The 26,818-nt window shown below is 38.5% G+C and overlaps 1 protein-coding gene across 1 annotated transcript in view; it reads left to right on the top strand.

The window, feature by feature from the left end:
- The first annotated feature begins 9,093 nt into the window (after window positions 1–9,093).
- ephb4a (eph receptor B4a) overlaps window positions 9,094–26,818 on the top strand; it is a 39,163-nt gene continuing 21,438 nt past the window's right edge. The window contains exon 1 of the mRNA XM_020922833.2: window positions 9,094–10,007. Coding sequence (XP_020778492.1) covers window positions 9,929–10,007 — 79 coding nt within the window. The 5' untranslated portion in view covers window positions 9,094–9,928. The remainder of the gene's footprint in view (window positions 10,008–26,818) is intronic.

Here is a 26,818-nt window from a genome sequence, read left to right as displayed (position 1 = left end):
TGAATGGATTTTTATGTTTTTCAAATTTCATTTTTGGAGAGTTCTATGTATTTCTTAATATCTCTCTCAGCCATCCATATCATAGTGTGATATTCCTTATCAAATATATGAATTTTTACAGAAAAGACTGATTACAAAAAGTTACTACTAAATCAACTGAAGAGAAGAATATATTTAACAATGAACAATATCAAGCAAAATAAAATGTTCCAGTTCAGTGAAGCGCTTGTTGTAAATTAGCTATAAAATAATAAAATTAATTTAAAATGCTTTCGGAAAATTGACTCCTGTGATTGTCTTTTCATTGTTTTGATACAATCTTAAAATTATTCATACCCTGGCTGTATTTTAAATGTGGTATTTAACTTATAATTGCAAAGATAAGATCAGTATTTACCCAAAAATACTTATAGCATGTTGATGTAGCTGATATAGAAAATTTTCAAGTCCTTATTTTCAATTATTTGCTATAAATATTTCTGTAATACTATGTAATATTTTGGTGTGTCTCCATTGAGATGTTATTGCTTAGCTTGAACTGTTCTACAGTGTGGCATAAAATCCCCATGGAGATAAGCAGGTGCTGGCACAACGCCAAGTTACAGGTCAGATCTGAAGAGAGGCAAGCTTGCTCATAGTAAAAAGGCATGTGTTTCAAAGTAGCCTACAAGCAATAAAACACATCATTTAATACAGTTAGATTTAGGTTTAGGTTTAATGGTACACTGTGGAACATTCCCAGTAAAACAATTACATCTCCATGGAGACAAGCAAGTTATATAGCGCACCTTTAGATTGTTCTCCAGAGTCAAATCATTTCACCTCTGCCGCATTTCCAGCAGATGGCGCTATTTCTTTGCTCTGAGCAGCTTACACAAGAAGCTGAATTTGCAGTTCCTCTCTGGCCCTCTTTCTCCGGGCGCTCCCCCACCTCTCCAGCTCTCATCAAGGGAACCATTTTCTCTTTTCAAAAACATACAACGAGCCCCACTGCATACACATCCATATTGAATGTTAGTACATTGGCCTATATACAACGAGATTATAATTGTATGAATGCAATGTGGATAATAGGTGACACTTACCAATCAAATATGACTAATGGAGTTGATAACCCTGCTAATTATCACTCAGACTCTCATAGTTTCAAAGTGAGACAATACGCTGACAGATGGGTTACTGGAAGACAAAGCTTTATTGATGTCTTTCAAATAAACTTTTAGTCTATTAATTACTCTACAGTGTAAATGTAAACTCCCTTAAGCGGATCTTACGTGAATGACAAAAGGCTTAATAGCACTTAAGATGAAGATTGATAGCATTAGGTGTGTTTGGAGTTAGTCAGAGAGCTGGAATTAAAACAATTAGATAAATTACTTCACAGTAGTTTTCTAAATTTGGGGACAAAGTAGGTAGTATTAAAGGGCCCATATTATTCTATTTCCTAACGTTATAATGATGTATCCTCAGCAAAATCATACCTGGAGTTTTGTTTTGTTTCATTCGCACATGTTTAACACAAAAACTCTGCATATTTAGGCTGCATTCTTTTTTCAAACAGAAAACACTCTGTTCCACCTTGTGATGGCATGTGATAAAGTGCTCCACTGTGTTTTTAAACTCCATTCACCTTCACAAGAATCATTTGGATAATTTCAGCCCTGGAACTGCCAATCTCTACTGCACAGAAGGTCAAAGGTAGCTGTTAACTTGAAAACTACCACTTCATGACAGATGGAACAGAACATTTTGATCTTTGGAGATGTAGACAGACTAATAATAAAGGACTAATCAAACATGTGTGAATTAAACTAAATACTACCCTAGGTATGTTTAGAAAAGGTAACAGCAGTATAACATGGCCTTTAATACTTTGTTAAGTATAGCCTACTTTAAAAAGGGACTACTGTGCATTGTACTGCCACACAGCTGTTACCATTTTAACCCTACTACAACAATTTAATCTATTACCGCATTTACCAGTTTAGAAAAAATATCTAGAAAAAACATGTCACTTATATTACTATATTCTGTAGAAAGTGCATGATATGTATGCAAATGTATGATATTACAAAATTTACTCTTGTGGGCTTTAAGCCATGTTATAATAGCTAGGCTGGTGCCACCTAGTGCCTCCGCTCAGTTTCATTTCTCTCCAGTGACTAGGTCGGGAATCGAAATACACTAGACTGTTTGCAAGAACCCTGGAAGTGTGAGTCCAGGCACCAGCCACTGAGCGAAGAGCCATACATTCTGTGTTGGCAGAGATTCCACAGATCGAGGATTTAAAGCTGGAACAAAGAGAATGTTTGGTGAATTTTATTAAGGGGAAAGGCATTATTGCCCTTCTTCCAAAGGGATTTGGGAGTTATCCCCGTTAGCAGCGCATTACATACATCACAACCAAATAGCAGCAACTGGTTACATTTTAAAAAGTAATCGCCTACAGTCCAGCAAATGAATCCTAATGCTGCAAAGTCAGACGGTTTCCATAAAGTGAAACCGGCTAATGAATCAGGTTATAATGCTGCTACCTCAAAAACATGCCTGAAGTTATGTTTATAAGTTTTCTATACCTCTAAAGCTCAAAATTCTTTCCACCTTGTGACGTGATGTAGTGGTAGTTTTCAGTTAACAGCTACCTTTTACTTTTAGTTCAATAGAGACTGGTAATTCCAGCGTTGAAATTATCCAAATTCTAGTGAAAGTGCACAGAGTTTAAAACACACACTTCCAGCACTTTGTGTATTACCACTGACATCACAAAGTGGAACAGCATTTTTGTGTGTTAAACATGTGCGAATGAAACAAAACACAACCCCTGATACGTTTGTGATTAGGAAACAGCATTATAACATGGATCAGAAAATAGTGTAATGTGGACCCTTAAAAAATACATTCCCTTCTGTAGCACTTGTGGTGACTACTTTTGGTGTAAGTCATTTTTACAGTGGACCTGGGGCAGAGCAGTGGAAGTGTCTGAAGCAGCAGCAGCATCAGTCAGTCAGGCGTGACATTTTACGGTTTCCTCCCAGTGGCGCTGCAGTGCAAATGTCAATAAAGGAGGCAACATAACCAAACGTGAACGTGTTGTGAAATCCAACCCGCACAAAGGCTCTTAAACGTGCCCTGAGCTTTGAATAAACAATTTTCTCATGATGTCATTCTACAGTTCTGTTCAAATTCTGATGGGACTTTCCTGTATTGACACTTTGCACCTAACGTAATCAGCATTCCCTGGGGGTGTGACGCTAACTGAAAGCACTGCTCTGTTAGATGCTCTGTGACTCAAGTTAGACTTTAATCTCGCTGAGCTGATTTGTGTTGTTAAACAAGTCTAGGGTGACCACATTTTCAAAATAAAAAACTGGGACACCTCTGGTTTGGGTTGGTTGGTAATAATAAAATTGTGAAACAAGTTCATAATTAAGGAAAATTGTTATGCGCTTGGCACTAATATGACTCAGTATAGTCACGTTTTCTTTGTGTTTCTGTCATTTTTAAGCAGCTTTTCTGTATGTTTACCTAAACAAATGACAATTTATGCATTTCTTCACTGTTGGTAGGTATCAGATTGGTCAAAAATAGGGACTCCTGGGACATTTCTTGTAGTGGGACAAAACACTGGTTTTGAATAAATCTGCTGGGACAGGGGACACAGGGCTCAAAACTGGGACTGTCCTGGGTAAATAGGGACATCTGATCAAGTCTCTCATACATACAATTAATTTCAGGTAGTCACTCTCATCTTTCTGTTCATAATCAAACACCTAAACAGAACATTTGTACATTGTTTAATTCCATTTTTGTGTTTTTCTTGAGTTTTCAGGCGATCTTAAAATGTTTTTGACAGTATTTGCTAATGTTTGCATTGTGTCTCTGTGGTAACTGAACACTGCTGCCAATAGAAATGTATGTAGAACAACCCCAGCATGATGTCACTGCAAATTATCAATACCAAAAGTAGCCTACACAAGAGTAGTTGTATATAGTACCTCATACTATGCTAGTGGGTTAAGGTTAGACTTCGAGGTGTCCGGTTATATTACAGTTAGGTTAATGCAGTGGTTATTTTAAATTCAGATTAGTGTAAAATTAATTGTTGCTGCTTTGAATGTTCTAAACAAATATAAATATAAACCAACTTTTATATTATATCATAACAAATAATCTTAAATTAATTGTTTGTTCTCTGTCCCCTTGAGGTTTAGTTTTGGGATCAAATGAAACAAGAACCTAAAGTCAGTCAAGTCGAATATATTTCTTTTCATTTGACAGTTTTATACATTAAAATAATAAATATATATATTCTTCAAACTAACTAGCAGAACTAAGCCTATTTGAGTGCAATCCAACTTTGAGTAACAAGCACCACCAGCCTCTCCAGTGTAGCCCCCATAGTCACGGTCTCCTCTATGTAGCTGCAGAGGACTTTGTCAGTGTCACTTGTTAGCTTCATTACTACATGACAGCTCTGGCCTGCAGTCTGGGATCAAACACATCCTCCATGTTTATACTTTATTATTCATTTGAGCCTGCTGTGTCTTCCACTTCTGCCATTCTTCTGCTCAGCGTTTTGTCCTGGAAAAATGAAGAAGAAAATTCCAGCTGGCATCCGTCAAAATGTTTGTGCTGGACAATTCCAAAAATCTGGGAGGTGCACATTGGTCCCCTTTATCTGGGATGCATAAAGACCAAATCATTCACACTCGGATTGATGCTCAGCAGGGTGCAGGGTGGTTAAGATGCATTTTCTCTATGCTGTTTGAAAAGAGATGCCTTCTTAGGTTTAAAGACCAAGATAATACTGGCTCCTGCGGTTCCCCCCAAAGCTCTCACGGAGAAAGAGGATTTAAGGGAATGGGTCTGGGCACAATCTGATACTGTTTTCACTGCTCTTTTGGGCTGTTTAAGCCAATATTATGGCACAGAAGTGGCAGGACCACCATACCAACATAATGCAGTGCTTCTTAAACAGTAAGAGAGCTAATGGTGGAACATTATCTTCAGCTGGTGGAACACTGTTTATGTCCTGATTTAATTTAACATTACTGCAGTCTAGTTTATAGACATGTTCAGTCCTGATTATATAAGTAGAACTGTAGACTCTTTATTGATCTTGTGATACCTGATTTCACAATGATAATCCAATAGTTAGTTTCTCCAATCCTGATTTTAGGCACATTTGACACAACTTAATATTGCCAAACTGCCAAAAACTCAAATTCACAAGACACATTGCACCAATTGTGTAGACAACCCATTATTGACAAATCTCTATTGGCTCTTGCTTAAAACATAATTCCAGACTTGTGTTATTAACAGACAAAAACAAATTTAAAATGGCAATAATTTTGTCAGGCACCAGGGGGATAAAAAAATAATTTCACCATAAAGCCTGTGGGCGCTGCACATTTCATCTGTAAAAATAAGAGCTTAACCTGACAAAGATTGTGAAGTCACCACCAGGACCAAACTGCTCTCTCTCTCCAAGGGTGTAATAACAGATGATCCCAAAATTGAAATAATTACTTTGCGAAGGATTTGATTCTTTCACAACACATATCAACTTTGTTTTTCAAGTGAAATTATTGACTCGAGGAATCCAAAGTTCCAGGCGGCAAATTGTTGCCAAAATATTCAAAAGTAATGTAATTTCACAGCACAAAAAATAAAATATATAAAAATACATAAATGATGCTTCCGTTACATGAAGACCTAAATTAGTGTTAAAAACACTAGAAATTCTAATGGAATTAAAAATTGTATTAAAAACATATTCTTTAGAACTTTTCAATACTGCATCACTTTCCTCCACTGCATATTTTGCCCTTATGGAAATCGTTGACTTTTATGGTGCACTTTTCTTAAACCCATGAAAAACATGAAATAATCCTGACTCTATCCACAAGTGGTGTAAAGTTTCAGAGTGCGTTGAGCTCCTAAAGGAAATAACTGATTCTTGTGAAGATAAATGCGGTGCCGTGTTCTGCGTCTGTCTACAGGTAGATTGGAAACATGTTGGAGAGGCCCTGTCAAACCAGCTTTCACTAGTCAGTCTCTCTTTCTCTTTCTCTCTTTCTCTTTTTCTCTCTATCTCTCTCTCCATACTTGTACACGATCAGAGCCATGACTGTGACTGTGGGCTGTACTAACACTGCAACAGTTTATACCAAAGCACTCTGTGGTTTTTCACATACTTAGTGTGGAAAGTCATTGGATGTTAGCTGCATTGATTTGATCATTTGATGGTCAGATGAGCCTCACATTTGCCTCAGACACAATCTTGAACTATTACAGCTATGAAGTATTTATGTGAAGAGTTCAAAAGTTTATTATTTTCCGTATGAATGTGTACATAAAATGGAAATAAAACCTGTATTTGAAGAATTAAAATATAGATACATTTTTACAATACTGTGGAACATTCTAGGCAAAACAGTAACACTTTTATGCTAATGGACATTACCAGTGGTGAAACGTAATAAAGTATAAGTAGTAATATTGCGTAAAAATGTTAGGTATTTGTACTTCATTTAAGTATATTTTAAAGTGGATACATTTTACTTCACTACAATTCAGAGAAGGTATCTGTATGTTCTACTCACAAAATTTTTAACACATTTGAGCAAACAAAAATATGCAAATAAAAAGTTTCTGCTGATCAAAATTCAACACAATCTTTACATTTGAAGCTTCATTATATCTCAAAATCAGCGCAAAAATAGTCTTAGTACTTAGTCTTTGAGTACATTTTTAAACTGGTACTTTAATAGTTTTACTTAAGTAGATTTAGTTTGATACTTTTACTTTTACTTGAGTATTTTTTGCTGTAGTGGCTGTACTTCTACTTAAGTAACAAAATTGAGTACTTCTTCCACCACTGGACCCCACATCAGAAAAAAACGGTTCACCTTTAAGTAGCAAAAGCAGTGTTTAGTATGATTGACATTATAGCAGTTACTGTAGAAGTAGTAGTAGAACTGTTATTAGAATTGATATATAGACTTTAGGGTAACAGTCAAGTTAATCCTAGCAGAAGATTTTGGTTTCAATTTAAAAAGTCCTGGGGGCAATGCACCATGACATGCTGCATAATGAAGTCTGGAGATCTCAAAGCTGTAGATGCATACAGTTAATGTGAATTTCTGATAGCTCCATGTATTCTGTTTCTCACATCCCGTTCAGATAAAACTGCACAGACACAGGCACACGGGTAGCAGATGCTAAACAGCGTAATGTTTGTGAAAAGGTTTGCCTGAGCTGATCTTGTATTTGTTTTGACGAAACAATTTCTGTTTTTATTTGATTTGGAGGAAACATGCTCTGTGTGAGATGATAGGAAAATCCTTGAGCCATCTGCAAATGCCTTCAAAAGTATTTGCAGTATCAGTCAAATATTAAAGTCAAAACGTGACACATGAAATTATGTGTCAGTATTCCTTCTAATCACTCTGTCTGGAAATAAGCAGCATGAAGCCATATAAAAAAAGAATAGTCCATCTCATGTGTTCTCAACCCAAATTACGCGTGGCTGTCCTTGTTAGTTTCTTGAATTTCTAATGCTTTATTTACATTTCTGTCATTTAGAAGTTAAATTTGCATTTCCTCTTATTCATGCTGCCAGATATTATTCAAAAGTGATTGCGTTCGGTTCCCCCTTGAGCATAAGACCCACTAATTAAACAAGGAAATAGGGTATGCTGGGACTCTGATGCAACAAATCTGTAATGTCAGGCTTCTCATTTTAATATACCATTGTAGAGTGTTTGTAAGGGGAAAATACAAGGAATTCATACAAAAACAAGTTACATTTAGCAGTACTGCACTATTTGGGATTTCTATTGCCATCTTTGCTGGCAGCTCACTTTCACTTTTTAAGCGTCTTATCAGACTAAGGAGTATGGCAGCAGGCTATGATCTCCAGTCATGTGATTAGCGTCTAAAAGCATATGAGGGTTTTCTATCAGCATTTTGCAGACTTTTACTTTGTAGGCCTGAGCCAAGACCTCTGCTGAACTATTTGTGTGTCCTTTGAAGCTCGGAAAGGACACTTGGAGTCCACTAAAGGTCAAGTTGGTTATCCCGCTGAGACAGACTGATTTGTGGCTCTACCTTTCAGAAGACAGGCTACCTAAGCTACTCCGCTGTGTAAAGCTGCAGGTGACAATGACTAATGGACTAGTCTACTGGTATTTAAAATGGGATAATTAGGGCATGTCATGTAAATTATCGTTTGTGATGCATTCGTTTGGCATAAACTATTTTTAAATCTTCAGAAAAAAGAGAGTCACTAACAGTCATATCTCAAATAACTGAAGTAAATTAACCCATGGCAAGGGTTTGAGGTGCACGCCAAGACTTGTAGATGTGGCTCTTGTTATTTTTCTGTTGTAAAGATAGAAACTATAATCTCCAACTGGAAGTATTCAGTTTGTATTCCAAAATAAAATTGTAGCCTGGTTGTGTTGTGCTTAAATGACACTACTCACTACTATTACTGCGTCATAACACAATATAAGATTACCAGAATGTAATCATATTTTTAATGCATAAATCTTAGCATTCATTGTCATTTTTGTAAATGTATTCTTCCTAAACACAGCGTAGTAGGTCATAGCCAATTTCTGAGTCAAAATGACTACTACTTTAGGGTTGTTAAAAGACCATGACTTTGTCTCGTGTCAATATGATATGACTAAATCCTATGTATATGTATATGTATATGTATATGTATGTATGTAGGTAGGCAAGTAGGTAGGTAGGCATGTATTTTCATGAATCCCAGATGCAAATTCTCCCATCTTCTCAAAACCTAGCTTATACAGCTTAACATTTAAAACCTTGCAGACAATCTAACACTGAATATTTTTAGTAAGGCTCTAAAGGTCATGAGCCACGATGCACTCCAATTAGAGTTTTAGTCAGATAATTGGAGAATTCCCTTTTGTTTTATTGTGAAGGGTCGCGCCGGATGTCCCTCTATCGTATCCTCACGAGCTCTTGATGCTGCTGCTATGGTAACAGTGGGCGGGGTTATCTGGTGCCACTCTGGGCTTGATGCGGAGATGAAGCGCAAGTCCTCGGTGACCACATTACTGTAGAGAGCCGTGCGAGCCGCTCCAGCTTACAACTTTTGCCGTGCGCCGTGCGTCCTCTTCGCGGACTTTTACGCACACCTGGCCAGACATTCCGCCTCAATTTGGAGCAAATTTTGCGTGAAAAAACGGGCCGAGCTGGACCTGTCGCACACATCCACAACAGCAGTAGCAGATTGGGGTGGTTGTGCGTCCATGCTGCCCAACAGTCTGGTGAGTACAGCCGCACCATGATAAGACTTTGGATGATTGTTTGCGAGGCGTGACAAGGCGACGTGGGAGAAGAAAAGAAGAGGCTGATAATGAAGCTTATCTGAGCTACTAAAAGGCATGCAAGAGGTGCCCTACCTGCGGATCCAGTGCAGAGCCCCCGCGACGAGTTTAGCTGAGGGGCAGAGATTGGGGAGAAGTCGTGTGGACAAAGAGCTGATTTAATCTGGGGATAGCCTACTACAAGTTTGGACCATGCTTTCCTTGTGCTGACAGAGGACTCGGTTGGACTAACACTAAGGGACTCTTGTGTTGTTTTATCGGTCACACACAAAGACGAAGTTGGCCACGCACAAGTTTGTAGTAACAACACCACGCTCGTTTACGGGGCCCGCTGTTAAACGTGCTCCGTATCTAACATCGATCTACCGTGTAACATTACCAACGTGCACTTAGCCTGCTGAGAGTGTCCTGTGTTGCTGCGGTGTTTTGATCACAGGCTCTCCAGAACTTTAAATGCGGACTGGTTTGCGGTCAGAGAGTGCACAGCCGAGTTGCCCGTGCCTCTGGCCATTTCATTTAAGCATAAAGTTTGCGTTTTGTCTCTTTGCTAAACCGCTATGGAGCTGACGCACAGAGGCGTTTTCTTGTTGTGGTGCATGGTCTTGGACTGGACTCTTCGGATCTTTGCAGAGGAGGGTGAGTCTGGAAACACTTTATTTGTTTATTTAAGATGTAATTGTTTGGAAACTCAGATAATGTTAAATTTACGACTTCATTTTCTATTTTAAATATATTATGGATTTTTATAAAATTGTAATAGCCTCGTAGTGCAACTTCTTGTATCCAAAATGTGTTTATCTCCTGTCTGTCTAGATAGCAACCCTGATCAAGCACGTCCTCTGTGCTTGAAGAGTCCTTCCTTAATTCACTGGTCTTATTGATTCAACAGAATCATTGTAACTAAGAACCTTGTACCAATTCTGAGCAATGAAGTCAAGACTATTGTATGAAAATATGTGCACATCCATGGAGGCAACAACATTATGAGCCTTCTGTTGTGTCCATATTTCTATATCTTACTTATTTCCATTGGGTTTCATATACCACAGTAGTAAAATGGTAATGCATTTTCGAGTTTACCTAATAAAACTTACAATCATCAGTGGTACTACCGCTGCTGTACGGATAACCCAAATAAAAAGGACCTCCATCTTCCTGTGTTATAGCCATTCTGAGCGCTGACACCCCAGTAATAAAACTGTCCATTTGGCCTCCTGATATGTCCAGGAAATCCATTTCTAAGACCCCACTGCAATTACTTTTCAGTTTGAAGTCATCAAAAGGTTCCCAGGGCTTGTTCCTCAGGGACCCTTAACAAGCTTACCCTAAAATCAATACTAAAACATTCTGGCATTGAGGCTAATACACAAGGCTGATGTGATTGCTGTAGCCTGATGGTGCGTCTCCGGCCTGTGGTCAGAAGCAGTGCACACAGAGAGAACACAGATGGACGTTTAAAAGGCATTTTTAGCCCATGGTATTGACCAGGGGAGGGCCCGCATGTGAAGCCTTGCAGGAGATGCTTAAATCCAGGCCATCATTTGCATTAGCTTCAGACAGCAGACTTGATGTTAATAGTTAGATATAGCCCCGGATCGGCTTTGTGAACCCTGGAAGGACGATTGATAAAGACCCAAATTAGCTGTCATAATGCAAGAGAGAAATGATGATGAATAGACTAAAGTGGTGGGTTTCTTTTAGCTTAGCAGCATCAGTCAGCATGGTGATCATTTGCCTTATTCCACTGTCATCAGTATGTTTTGATATGCTTTGTGACATACCATGTACCATATTTCATTTCAAAACTCTGTTGGTTTTTCAAGTCTCGAGTTATCAGAGCAAATCTTTTAACATGCCGTGAGCAGCATAATGATTGGGCTCAGGTTTTATGCCTGATGCCCTTCCTCTCTCTCACATAGACCAATTTTATTGATCCACATAGGAAATTACCTGGACACAGCATCTTGCACATTGCAATATAATAACAAAGTGCAAAAAATAGATGCTAATAAGATTCAAATTACAAAATAATAAAATTATCAGAAGACTTTTGCAGAATAAGGTACAAATGTTTATTTAAAAGTGAAATAAAATTTTGTAAATAAATGGAAAATATACCTAGGCTATATACATTAGGAGATAAAGTGAGCAGAGGAAATGGTGATTTGACATGATTTAGTGTTAGCTATAAGGGTGAATTGTTTATATGTAAATATGTATATATGTATGTTGTTCATATATATATATATAGGCTTAACAGACACACCTGTTGGATTATTATTGTTTGTATAAAAAACTAAAAAGACTGAACATAGTTGAATATTAGTGTAAAAGCCTCAAGACTTTACACTTTATTCTTAAGAAACTGAACCATTTGTGAAACTTTCTGTTGTACTATCAATTCTTATCATGGCAGCCATTTAATTGAGAATGACACTACATATTTGGAAAGGAAATGGGCTTGCTTCAAATAACAATACTCTCTCAAACAATGAAACAAAGTTGGTCTTTTTGTATTTGCCCAATCCGATCGATGGTGGCAGTAAACAGGAACAGCGTGTGAGCATGCCTGACTTCACATATTCTGTGGCAGGAACACAAATCTGTCAGCCGCGTCTGTTTTTGTGCTGGTCACTTTGTTAGAGCCACACTGGATGCCTTTTCTGCAGGAGTTTTATGACTTCATGCTCTAGACTTTCAAAGCCCATGGGTGTAGTTTGTGTAATGACACCCGTGGATTACTGAAGGGTGTCAGGTGATGGTGGGGTTGGTGTGTGTGCGGCTCCAGTTCAAGATGTTGCGACATGAAGTTGAACATGGAAAGTGTTCTTTTTTGACAGAAGAATCATGGGGATTTTGTTGTGAAAATCTGCAGACGGAGATGAAAAAAAAAAAAAAAAAAAAGCAGAAGTTGGAGGGGATTTTTGGGATTTTTGCTTTCCATGACACATAGAAATGAGATGAGAAAATTATTTTGTTATTGTTGGCTAATACAGCTGTATAATTTCAACTTCTATGACAACTTCTGTTAACTAGTAGCATTGTTTGCATTGCCTGAGAACAGTGGTTCACAATTGACCATATTTATGACTGTATTCTTAATGTTTTCATTGTGAGTAAATAGAAAGAACCATATATTTTATAGCTTTCTAATCCTGTATTACTTCCTGCTCCAAAACAATGCTAGTTATTTGTCAAATACTCTGGGCTGGACTAATGACTTGGTGTAACTGAAACTCCCTTAACAGCTTAACACCTTCTGTGATGGATCGACTTGGTGATGTTTCCAAACAGGTGTAGCTCCAGCACAATGTGGGCCACAGGCGTGAAAAAGGCGGCATCCAAACCAGGGCTTGTACTGCGTCCACCAACCGCCGTGGCATCTGCCTCTCTCGCCAAGTGTGAACAAGACGTCTAGTTTTCATGTCTGGGGTAATGGGCCCCCTCTCCCTCTGCCAACACACACCGGATCGTCCCACCCTCTTGTCCTGCACCTTGTAGGGAATACTGTAATGAACTGATGGGAGGGCAGATGAAGCGCCCAGCTGCCAAATCTCTCCCTCCTTTAGCTCCAACTAAAGGATAAATGAGTCACTTACACACACCACTTGCTTGTTGGTACGCCGCGTGGCTTGCTCTCGTTTCCTTCTGTCTCTGTGAAAGATTAAAACACAGACCTCTTGATCAGATAATTACTTGGCTTGAAATTAATAACAAGCTTTGGGTGGAAATTAGTCTGGAGGACTCGCTAGATCTCACTACACCGAAATGCAGGCACACAGCTCTTGTACCCTGACACATAAAACACCTCCAAAAGTATAAAACCTTTTTAACAGATCCATTACAATTTTTATAGTGCGTTTGACTTGAAAATACGAGCTATAGGGTTTTATTCCACTCACTGCACTGCCTTGAGACTTTGCTATTCTTTGCCTAGTCTCTTTTTATTCTTTGCACATATCCTTTTCCCAAACACTAGATGCAGCATTGTGACAAAAGCTTTGCAGTCTCTAAGCTGTAATGACATTAAAAGCATTGGCAGAGGTGATGCCGAGCTCCAATCTAGACAACACAAAGACAAATTTTCCACCCTCGCGGAGAAGAAAGCATCACTCCTTTTCATCTCGGTGTCTTTAAGGCATCCATGACGGATTTGGGATCACCTTTGTGGTCAGTGGAGGTTTAACAGATGCGGGGACTCAGCCTGTTAATCTGTCACTTCACATAAGAAACACTTATTGCATATGCTAATTACTGGAGAATTAGCAGAGCCTCTGAAGTTTGCGTGACTCTTTGGTGACATCTTTTTGGCTAAGTCATCTTCTTACACACAATAGGATGCTACTGCAGCTGCTGTCTGCCTCTGTTTACTAGTCAGTTTTCTTACCGAACGCAACAGCCAGTATAATTTGTTTAGAGCGCCCCGGTCTCACTGCCTGACAATATTTTGAAGCTTGGGAGTGATGGAGAAGGGGTTGGGGCATCACAACCTGTCTTGCAGTGCCGGCAGCTCCCCATAGCAGTTGTTTATGCTGTCGAAAACCGAAGCCAGCCAAAATGAAAAAGGTTATATAACACCTTTCTTTTGGATAGAGACCAATTCCTCCAGTCTGCTACCAGTGCTGTAGGTATAGGCCAGAGGCAAAGTAGGACTAATGAGCATGAATATGTGCACCATGGCTGATGTGATTTTCATACATACAAAATGTAGTGAAATATTACCTGATATGTTGCACCATTGTAATGCGTTGACAAAGACGCCAACATTTGCCCACAAGCATAACTTTGCTGTAATCGTCATTGCTCTGTGCTAATGCCCCACTGTGAACAGGAATAACTAATATATTCAAATTTTGTGCTGCACTGTTGATTGGTGCTGGTATTTTGGTGAAGGCAGCTGGGTTGGCCGCTTGCATCTGTATGTTGCTTTGCACAAGGGGAGCGGTAATGCTGCTGCTTTTCCTATTTTTGAACCAGTTTACTGTTTAAAATCTACATTTAAAGGACTAGTTTTGCAGACCTAATAATAAGTCTCCCTTTATTTGCAGACTAACAATGACCAATCAACGTTATACTTCTTCATGTGTTCTTTTAAAGATTTTGTTTATTTTGATCACTATATATATCCTTACATATTAAAGTTATTTTTGGCATTGCAGTTTTAGTCACTGTATGAAATGAGGTTATTGCAGTCAGATTTAAAGATACTATATTGCACAGAATCTCTTGTGAGCTCTTGTGAGAAAGTTGTTACCTCCTCAAAAACATACCTGGCCTGAAATTATCCAAATGATTCTAGTTAAGATGTATGGAGCCCTTCCTGTATTACCACCTGACATCACAAGGTGGAACAGAGTGTTTTCTGTTGAGAGAAGAATCCAGCCAGAACTATGTGCTGAACTTATGTGCATGAAACAAAACACAACTCCAGGTATCTTTTGGATATGGAAACTGCATTATAACATAAATCAGAAAATAGTGGGTCCTATGGACCCTTTAAATATTACATACATTTTTATTCTCCATTTGTGTGCTAGTTTTTGTTTTGAAGCCACTGAAGACATTCGTACCCGTCTTGGCCTTGTCATCCCTTCACTTGTCTCCATATAAGTGGCAGCATGACTGGTACATATTTTTCCTTAAACACAAGCTTCTTCAATCAGCAAACGTAGAGAGCTGTGGTTTTATTTCAGAGCTAAGGGCCCAATCCCTTCTTTTACAGACATGTAGTCTTTTCTCTTGCTACTCCTTCCACGTCCTCTGTCTCCTTGATGTTTGACTGGTGCTATGCTGTTTTCTCTTGCTGACTGTCTCCCTGCCGTAGAAATGTGGATCGCTTCCCAGAAATCCTTTTAAACGGAACCGATTTTTATACGAAAGGGATTTGCATTTAAAGCAACACCCCCCTACCCCCACCCCCTTCTCTCTCACCCCGCTTTTTTTCTTTTTTTTTTTTTTTTTTTTGCAAACCCATCATCCACAGCACCTCAATATGATGATTGGCCTCCTCAAGAGTTAAACAGGCGTCTGAGAGCCACAAGTACTCTTTCGGATCCAGCTCGCATCGAGGCAGTGAGCGGCCGATTGCAGGTGGATGGTAGTTACATTGGTGAGAGCAGAGACAACTGCCTCCTCTTCAAACCCCCCCACAGCCCATGCATCCGTGTCAGGCGTTGAGTTTGGAGAGCGCTGGTCTGTCCTCCACCCACACGGTGCTCTGCCAGAGAGTGGGACACAATGGGGACAGGCTGCAGCAGTACAGGGAATGAGGCCACAGCCTATCAGCCATAAGCACCAAGGAGAATGGCACTCGCGTATACAGGGATGGGCCCGGCTTTGAAGTGAGTCAAGGGGAGAGAAGGGAAGGCTCCGAACCAGACAGAGAAAGCACAAGGGGCATTGCTAGGTGCACGTAGGCCTGTCACAATCACACATAACACAGCTGTGGTATATTGCTTAAGAAAATTCAGACAGTAAACAATGATAATAATATTGTTAAAAATATGAACTGCAGTAAGTACAAAATAGCATGAAACACCCCAGTAGTTGGTTTGTATCTGTAATGAGTCATAGAAGTTATTTTTAATCCTCTACTAGTCCTGACACGATAAATACTATATGACCTTAGATTATACTTTTTGGAGGTCAGTATTTATTGTAGGTACTTTTTCTTTGTACTTGTAGAGAATCTTTTGTTATTTTTCTGTACTACAAAAAGATTCGAGCTGTAGAGGGTGGAATAAATCACTTCTATGACTCATAGAGACAAACTTACTACATAAGTGTTTCCATTCTGCTGTTTATTTATTGCCCCCTTTTTTTTTTAAACCATATTGTACATTTACCATCATTTTTTTGGGCGGATAATTCAACTTTAATGTTATTTGTCAGTGGCATAAATTAGTTTCAGTATTATCATTTATCATCTATATTTTCTTAAGCAATATATCGAACTGCAATTTTTTTTATAATGACAGGCCTATTTTTAACCCTCTACAACTCAAGTCTTAAAGAAAAATATCAAAATTCTCTACTTATACAAAGAAAAGGTACCTAAAATAAATGTGTTTTACCCTTTATTGAATGAGCTGATACAGTCATTTTGTTGACAGACCTAGGTGCACGCCACATACTGAACTAAGTATGTACGTCTTCCATTTGCATTTAGTAATCATCCACTTCTGCAGCTTTATGTTATGAGACAGTTTGAGAAAATGGGATCAGGAGGCCTTTAATTAAAATACCAAACAAATCTATATTGTACATCAGTCATTTAAGCTGAACTGATAGCAATGCTTGACTTATACATACAGGTATTATTGTGTGGTGGTGGTGGTTGTTGCTTTATTGAAAATCACAATTACATGCTAATGCAAATTCATCTGAGAGCGGATGTACGAAAAAACATTTATCCAATCTTCATGTAAAAATTCCTCCCCTGCTCCATCAGTAGAGAGCTAGTTTGATATAAGCTTGGGATCTTTTTCTCCAAGCGGCATGACTTGACCTAAATCTTCGTGTTTGATATGCGTGTTTTATGTGGAAATGCAATCACTAGGTTACGGTATAGCAACATCCTGGGTAGTTGCGTGCACCTTTATGCATGCACACGACTCCGGTAAGTCTCTCCGGGCTTGTCTTCATATATATATACTGGTCTGAACCAAGTGGGCTGTCTGCTATATACAGCAGCTCAGAGGCATTCCTGAGCAGGCTGGCCCCCTCCTACCTCCACACATCTTCAGCTGCTCCAAAAGGGAGAGGGTCACCGGTGTTAAAGAACCATTCGACACCTTCTCTGCTTCATATGCGCCAAATCTCCCTGCCTTGTGCTGTTGCTTCTTCTTCTTTGCCTCTATGATATGTGATTGCTTTCTGTCCTCTTCTCGTTCCTCTCAGAGTGAAGTCAGTGCTGTCATGAGCAGGTTTATTTTCCTGATTGGACAAAAGTGATGGGACAAAAGTGTCTACATTCAAACAAGGAGGGGAAATGATGTCGCTGATGTGAACTGAAATCTATCTTTTTCCCCAATTTCAGTAAAGATTGTTGTTGTGCCTTGTAGCAATGCTGTACTACAAGTATTAGCAGTATAAATATAATAGGTCTCAGTCTGATTAAAGGGGGAATCTCACTCAGTGTCTGCTCCCGTGTATCTCTACATAGATGTGTCAATCCTTGGATGGTTTATTTAGCTGGAGTCTGCACTGTTAGCTTCAAGCTGTCCACCTCCCACAGCAGATTAGTCACTGAGCGCTCTGTGTGAGACTGGATACATGCATTTCTTAAGCGAGTTTCTTCCTCCAAAAATGTAGATTGCGCTTAAGAGCTTTGATAAAAGGCTGTTTAAAGTACAACAGTAGACATTTTTGGGGCTCATGGATCACGGTTTGTTAGATGGATCGCAGCAGTGGGTGATGCCAAGTTTCTCCTCAAACGGGATTTGAGAATGCTGTGTCACATAATGTTTGTGATTATATCTAAAAACACACTTCTGTGGTTTGTTTTCTCAAGCAGATGTCAGTTTGTCTGTTCCTTCTGCTGCTGCTTCTGCACTGACATGAGAAGCGAAACATCTACTACATAATTATTGCCTTATTAACCACATTGCAGGTGATGAAACCCAAACATTTCACCATTTCAAAAGTTAAAGTTCGGCTTTTGCAATAAACAGATAAATAAATACTAAAACAGAAGAGGAGTATTATTAGTTACAGGGATGAACCAGTCCAGCTTTTTCAGTTTCAATCCCGATTTCAGTACTAAAGCTTTAAGTATCTGCATTTATTTCTATTAAACAAAAATAAAATAAGACAAAACTGATCCATATGTGTTATGTATCTGTTTTTGATCTCTCAAGTAACTACAGAATAACCTTTATAAATAAAAGTTCAAATAAAAGTGGGACGTTTTTAGCCAACTAACCAGTAAATAGTCTTATTACATCAATTTATATAGCTAACCAGGATATTATCAACCCGATATTTGGAAGCCAATATCTGATCCGGCAATTTTTTCAATATTACCGTATCTCGGTGCATCGCTAATTAGTAAAATTATTATGTAGTTTCAATATTTTTGTTCCCTTTTTAAACCATATCGACTTTTATGTTTTCAGGCTTGTATGCGTCAGTTTAAGTATACCCCACATTGTCAATAATTCAACATACATGATCAATAATAGATGACCCGCATATGCTAATAATTAACTTGTAGTTGTCCAGCTGTCCAGGCCTTGACATCTCATTATTTGAAGCAACCACGAACATAGCCGCCTGTGCATCACCTGCTGCTTAGGAAGATCATCCGGCTTTTAGCACCACAGGGGTCTGCACTATCCACATTGCAGGGAGTCCAAACCATGTCTGACCGTGACCTCTGACCTCTCCACAAACGCCACAAAGGATGAGCAGAGTTTGAAAGGGGAGGCATACCATTTCCCAGGGTGCTTTTGTAGTGATGACACATATAGTAGCGCTGAGTTGCCTTCAAGCCTGCTGTAGAAGATGAGAACAAATCTGACGCTGAGTTTGTTGTTGGCTTGTACAAAGAACCAAGTCGATGGATGCTGCAGGCACAGATCAGGGAGGTTTACCGAAGACTTTAATGAATAGTTTTCCCAGGTTTCCATTGAAGTGAAAGGTAGCACTGTACACCTGATATGCCAATTATCTTGTGGGACTTAAAAAAAAAAGGCAGACAAAAAAACAAATAATGTTACGGCTAAGACTACCATCTTAATATTTTATTTCATAACAGGCCGCCTATGGACCACATTTTGTATATTTATGTTTTACTATCACCATATTGTTGATACCCAGATACTAATATACTAAAACTAGAAACAAGATCCATTTCGCAGGTATCACATAAAACACTGAATAGCTTTAGAATTTTCAGGTTCTGTCTACAAAAAGATATTTCAATTACATTGTAGTTTCTGTTGAAATATCTAAAACGTAAAATCACAAATGTTGAACTTGATCATTTCTATTTGTGACTAAACCCAAGAACTCACTGTATTACAACTAAAATCTGTGTAATTTTAGCTGTCCCCCATCTCTATTAAATAATATTAGCCTATAGAATGCTGTGAGAATATCATCTGAAATTCAACAATGCCAGAGTAGTATTGTATCAGAAGGCAATATTCATTTATTATATTTATTTTTAAAGTCTTATAGCCTAATGTACTAAGCCTTCTCTTTGATAACAAAATCGAGTTTTAAATTTTAGCATGATGACAACACCGCCATATTGAACTTTCCTTTACTGTTCTGATTCTCACCATCTCATCCAGATGGTATAGGTATCCTCTCGTAGTTTCCTAATGAACAGCTCACCTCCACGGATCTGCTGACTGCTTCTGTTTTCCTTCAGCAGTTAGTTAATTGACAGCCAGCTCGACACATAGCAACCTTTTTTACGTCATCTGAAAAATTCGACCTTCCTCAGAACGAGCAAATGCTGCACTGTAATTGTCTTTCATGACCGCATCTGTGCACATCTGTTTACTAATCCACCTGCTTTTAATCTGCAACATCAAGGTCTTTGCTCAAAAGGAATGAGAAGTTTTCAAGCTTTTAGGAGGTTGTGCATTGAATTTCAAACATTAGGAAAACACAATGCTCCCGTATTTAACTAACTCAAAGGTGTCATAGCTTTTATTCAGCTTTTGTTTACATGTCGTACACTGTATTACTTTGATCAATCAAGATGTGGCTCACAAGATACAAGCACACCTCACAGATCTATTTAAGGCTAGAAGGTGGAAGAGCAGCCAGGATTTGCACTTCTTTATAGTTAAGAGTAATGTTACTTTAAAGTACTATTAATCATGCATGTAGAAGTAAAAAGTAGTGACCCAAACCGTAAGAGTACAAAGTATTTCACTACTGCAGGAGTTTGGATATAAAATGTTTTAATAATTTAAGCTTTTTAAAACATTTTTGCACTGTTTTTGGTATTTCCAAAGAATAGGCAAAAAAATAAAAACCTTAAGGTGAGCTGTAAAACATGCTAAACTGTATAACTTACAGGGAGAAGAGTAAACAAAACTTGTACTAAATTAAGAGAACTTCAAACAAAAATATGTCTGATAGTATTGGAAATAGTAAAATATGGTATCAGAACATTACTATGAAAAGTACAGTTTCTCAGGTTACTCACCTGTTCTACCAAACTCTGTTAATGTGAATGTTATAGATTTCACTGTTTAGCAGAGAAATCTGAAGTCAGCAGTGCAGTCTTACAGTTGTATCCTCCCAAATCAAATGATCCAAGAAAATGCTTTTAACTTGCTTCTAATTCATTCCCATCTCAACGCTTCTGCACCCAGGAAGCTACCAGGGAGTCGGTGCAGGCTGCAACATTGTTCTCCTGAAGGCGTTTTTAGTTTTCCATCGAGTTATTTCTGAGGAGCGCAAGAGAAAAGTGCTGGCCATAATTGGAAGTAGCGGGAGGTGAATTCACTGCAAGGCCCGATCAATATCCCAAAGAATAGAAATATGCTCTAAAGGCAACACATTCGAATCAATCATACACAACACAGCACTGGGTATTAAATGTTTAGCCCTCACAATTTCTTATTTGGGACATCCCTGAATAATGAACCGAGAATGACCAAATCTTTTAAATAATGACAGTTTTCGTTTTTTGGCTGCACATGCACGGCACCTCTCTGTCTGGTCTTTTGGGAACAGTCAATGGCCTTACAGTCAGGCGATGTGTGTTTTGTTTGTCTAAAGAAAAATGCAGTTTGAGTCCAAGATGTACAAGCAGCGTTGAGCAGTTGACACTGTAGGTCAAAACTCATTACTTGTAGGCGGTGCTCTAAAAACACCACTGAACCAAGTATGTCTCAAATTCCCCCTCACCCCCAGCTAACCCCATTTTTATACAAAGTTCAACTCCGCTCTCATACACAGCGCTGCATTAGATTTTAGAGCAGGTGTGTAAACATACTGGTAACTGTGAAAGCTTTAGAAAGCACTCATCATTTTAGGTTTTGTTATGAATGTTTGAGCAAAGGTCACAGCAAGGGCATTGTTAACACACCCAATCTTCCTTTTTGTAAATTACGATTAAAAGCAGCTTTATTTTTCTGTACAAAATTAACATAGAATTTGTTGAATTTTGTTAATTGTATAATCATTGTAATTTTTTAGATATTTTTGACTTTACAATTGGTGTTTTGTAATTTTTCAATAATTTTAAATGCCTTACTTGTGTTTGTTTGTATTAGTATTTATTTGTAGTAGCTCTAGATTTACTCACATAACTTAGCTTTACAAATTGTATACTTTGTTGCTCACATTTACGCCAAAACCTCTTTGTTCCACCATTTCCTTTTGTGTAGAACTTGCCTGAGCTAAAATTAGAAAAGATTAATATGGTTGTTTTCCCTGAACTGGAAACATGAATTTTATCTAAACAAACAAAAAAAAATCTCACATTCACCAGTAACTGTTGGCCTAACGAAGAAGAAATCATTTGTATCTGTGCTGCTGTTTTTGACCTTAGAGATTGATGTAGTGGGGAGAAGCAGGCTTTTTCAAATCCAAAACACGGACAGGAAATCATTAAAGGCGTACTGTGCCTATTGGGCGCTCAAACACTGTGTAAACTTGAGCCAAAAAGATCCAGAGGTCAGTTATCAGAGATGTGTACTTAATCCTCTCTGCTTAGGGTCAGCGGCTGCAGGTCCCAGCTGTGTGGAGCTTGGGGCTGTGGCTGTCTTTGGTGGCCATCCAGTTTGAGGCTTCCTCCCTGATCCAGGCCACACATCCTGTCCTGGGACGCTGACCAAGCACCCTCACATATTCACATGCAGAAGCAGAGTGAGAAAGACAGAGTACTGTGACAACTATTAACACCTCCCCTTTAGCTCCCGGCCCCATTCGTCAGGGGGACTTCAAAGGCTTTTGTTCAGATGTTGTTAAAAGGGTTAAGATGTCAGCGCGGTTACATGATCTGAGTAAAAATAAAAATATAAATGTTGTTTACGCTGTATAAACATTGGATATGTCTTCTTACCACAGAGGCAGGAAGTCATAGTACAAGTCCAGCTTTCTTCTATTTTTATGTTTATTATGTGCACTTATCTCTTGTGGAATAGTAAAGTTTCACGTTAAATAATGTCTTTTTATATTTCCATTTAGCACACTTTAAAAACATGGGGTTATGAGAAACATTTTTTCTCTAACTTTTACTGTTTACGACATAGATTTGAGATACTATTTTTACTTGGCAATACCCACTTCTTTACTCGTGTTTTGACTCCTACTAAATTAAGGCTATAGTAGTGAATTGCAAATTGATTTAGAATTTATACCTGGTGCCCTTCCTATCGCAATTCTCAATCTTGGGACTGGCTCAATACTGCTTTATAAAACTTTGATGCTGAGTTTGTTTATTAGCATTTGCATACTGGCCAATACCAAAACTCTCCAGTAGTCAAAGTGGTTTCGGGAATACAGTAGGTCATTTTTGTTTGCTCAAAGTGAATCGTTGCTGTGTGAACTTACTGAAGCTTTCATGACAGTAACCATATCCTCTTCATGTAAATGGCATGTACGCGTCGTCAACCATTAACACCTCTTCTCTCTCTCCTCCCATCTCCACACACAGGACACTTCAAAGAGCCTTTGTTAAACAGTAGTGTAAGGGGTTAAAGAGTGATTTGTGGAGTGACCGCGCTGAGAGATGTGAATATTTGGCTCACAGTCTGACTCTCCACCAAAGACCCCGGAGACAGGAAAGGGACAGCAGAGGCAGGAAACCAAGGTCTAATCCCACTAGACACAACTCACTCTGACAAAGCCATATACTGACCATTAACTTCTAAACATCTCTATCCTCCTGCGTATGCTTCACTCCCAAACAATGGAGACACGTGACGGGAAGGTCCCAGTGCTGGAGCGGGCAGCTTTAATGTGTGCGTGGAGCTAGATAACCCCAAAGGCCAAGGACAGTGGCACATTTTAAAGTGACATTGGGTTTATGCAAGAGAACAGGGGATTCCTTACATCATGTTTTCCCTTGTGTTTTAATTTATTTGGAAATTTAAGGAAATAAACTCACATTTTTAAATAAGACTTACATGATACTGACATGATTCAGTAGATGAAAGTGACATTCAAAACACTATCAGTTGTTAACATATAATTTTTACTTTACAAAGAAATGGGTTTGGTGTTTTTTTCTCTTGTTGGATGTCCCAATAAAGCCAAAATTACCTGAACTAGAGCATGCTCATTAGCTGTATATAGCTGCTTGGGTCTTTTTAATTGGGAGGTCTACAGCAATCCTCTCAGTTGGGAGCAGAATAGAAGAAATTAGACTATTTTTGTGTTAAATGGTTTTGGCTTTGTTTTTTATCTTTAGAAGACCATTATTGAAAACGGTGTATCTGCTTTAAAAATAAAATGTAAAACAAGTGAAAAATCTAGATTGATCAGTGTATATCGTAAGTGCCTTTGGTGGAGGACGGGAATGTAGTCAGTGTATCCATAGTGTGTGTCCATAACTAAACCTATCATTGGGATACAAAGCTGTGATGGTACCTGCGTTCATTGTTATGTAAATCCAACTATAATCAAAATGTGTAAACAATGACCAATGTGAAATCCTTTTAAATAAAGGTTTGAAATCGCTTAAGGCGCCAGAACATCCCAAAGCTTGCGAGGTGTTAGCATATTAGCTTTACAGAATTTAAAACACACGTTGACAATAATCTCCGAGACACTTTTGGGTTTGAATGATACCTTGAGGATTTTTATACTTGTATAAAATATGATTTTACCGCCTCAAGAAATGGGACAAATATTCACAGTGGCATCTTTTGAGTAAAGAAAAATCAGATCATCTTTGGTGAGCTCATTGGAATTGCAAATTTATATAATACCTTACAAAGTCTCATGTCACCTTTTGTATTCCTTCTAGGATCATTTTTCTATCAAGTTGCAAGTTGTGCATTTTGTTTATTAACATTTATTAAACTATAAAGTCTTGGCTATTGTATTGTTATCTAATTTTATAACACTTTTAGGAAAAGCTTAAAATACATAAGTTGCCTTTAAATATAGTTTGTTTGTACTTTCTGTTCAGTCAACTATATGTGGTCTTGCATACACACTTACATGTTATAAGTTAACATCTCCAACTGTCCTCCTCTCCCCTCTGAGTTTGCCTAATTGGCACTCTGTTTCTTTAATTAAAATCTCTTCTAATTGTAGCCAAAGTGCAAATGTTCCTAGGCCCATAATTTCCCTATTGCGTCGCTGAACCATTGAAGGCTGCAGGGGAGGAGTTTCAAGTGTGAATAATACAAAAACAGAGCTTCACTTCAAATAGGTCTGGTTCTGCTGATTGAGGTCAGTCATCTAAAGCCCCAAGACAACTGTATAGAGAGTGATGGTGTTGGATTCAGTGCATAATATAGGCCTTTGTCAAGCATCCAGGCTCAGGTTAGCATTAAAAGAAAAAACTGTACAACACCCGCTATTGTTGTGTCCAATGATTCCCAAAATGTAATACTGTCCTTTTGCATGGGACTGCTGTGACGCTGAGCCAAACTATGTCAACCTGCTTTTGATGGTTTAGCCTACATCAATTATTCACCAACGTTTCACACCAAGTTTCAGAACAGCTTTGGCCTTTGGCCAAATCTAACAAATAAGTACCAAGTAAGAGACTGATCTGAAAATGAATGACCCATTAGGAGGTGTAAAATGATTTATTTATCCCAGAAGTTAAAGGTGTATCATATAACTTTTCTTGTGGAGGGTCCGTCAAATGCTTTTCTTTATGGAGAAGTTATTGCTTTGTCTGGAATGTTTCATAGTATAGTATTAAACTATCTTTATGGAGTCCAAACCAGACCAAGTTATAGGTCAGATCTGCGGAAAGGCAACTCCACTCACAGTCAGAGCGCCTGTTTTTCTAGGTATTTTTGAGCTATAAAACCACCTGTAACTGAATAATTGTAAGGTAGAACTGTATAATGTCATATAGTGTGTAACATTCCAGGCAGAGCAATGACATAGAAACAAGCAAGTGATTGACCCCAACAAAAAGTTACATAATGGACCTTTAAACAGACATGCAGTTAACTAGAATAATTGTGAATGACAAAAGCTGGGAGAAAATGGAACCAAGTCAAGAATAAAACAGCAAAACTTGCTAGTATCATTAGGAGAAGTTTATTTACAACTATTGCCTTCGCTATTACATTTCAAAGATGAAACAAAATACAAATTTAAAAATCTATATATCGACACGAGTTTCAAGTTTCTGTTTTGTCTACTTCTAATACATGAGCAATTGTACTGTAATTACTGTACAGTTGTTTATTTTGGGTGGTAAATATGGCTCCATGACGAATCCTTATTGTTTCTCAGTTTTTCTAGCACTCGGGGCAATTTTCCGGCGGTGGGTGGCCCGCGCTGCTGAAAGAATGCAAGGGGGAAACTGTGACTTCCTCTCTCCTAACTCCAGTCTGTACGCTTGAGTGAAAGGCAACAAGGGCCGAACGAGGCTAGCGAGCACGTAATAAGAAACACTTAGCATCTCATAGACACGCTCTCGTATCCGGACTCGTAAACCTTAATGACAGAGTGGCGATAAACAGTGATTAGGATGCCCCTGGTGCTTTTTACCTCTTCAAAAGCCCAGGCAGGTGTGCATACGAAAGAGTCACATTATAGAGCTGTGTTCGCAAATTTATGTCAAGTGAACTTGATATGCTAAATGTAGGGACGTCATCTCTGGTCTGAATACTGGTGTCCAATTAACTACACCCACCACATATTTTGACCAAACGAAATAATGGTAGTTTGGAATAGACGAAAAATACTGCATAACTACAGTACTATTCAGAGGGAGTAATGAGAGACATTAATTTTGCTATCTGGGAAAAAATAGTATTAAGTATTTCAATAGGCATCAGTTTTGTCATTGAATATTGCCATTTTAAAATAGCAGATTTGTGGCTTGATTTATCTACACTTGTGTGGTGTTTTTATGTCTTTGTCTGCCATCATCACATACTTCTTTAATCTAACTTAAAAGTGCATTGTGTCACTTTTCTGGTGGAGCGTCAATCAAATGCTTTTCTCCGTGGTGATGTTATTGCTTTGCCTGGACTTTTTTACAATATGATATTTAACCTTTCTATTTTCATGGAGATGAACCACACCAAGTTACAGGTGAGATCTGTGAAAAACACCTCACAGTCGGAGTGCCTGTTTTTCTAGATATTTTTAAGATATAAAACCACCAGTAATTTAACCCTCACGCTCTCCTCAGGGTCACATAGACCTGAAGAAATTTTTTTTTCCTTCCCGCTCTCTTGGGGCAAGTCAGTCAGACCCAAAAATGTATTTTCTCGCCAGGCAAGAGGGTTAATAAATATAAGGTAGATCTGTTTAATGTCATACTGTGGAGCATT

The sequence above is a fragment of the Boleophthalmus pectinirostris genome, unplaced genomic scaffold, assembly GCF_026225935.1.
Source record: "Boleophthalmus pectinirostris isolate CB_2022bp ecotype Guang Dong unplaced genomic scaffold, ASM2622593v1 HiC_scaffold_12, whole genome shotgun sequence".
NCBI lineage: Eukaryota > Metazoa > Chordata > Actinopteri > Gobiiformes > Gobiidae > Boleophthalmus > Boleophthalmus pectinirostris.
This window is presented reverse-complemented; position numbering and strand designations above follow the sequence as displayed.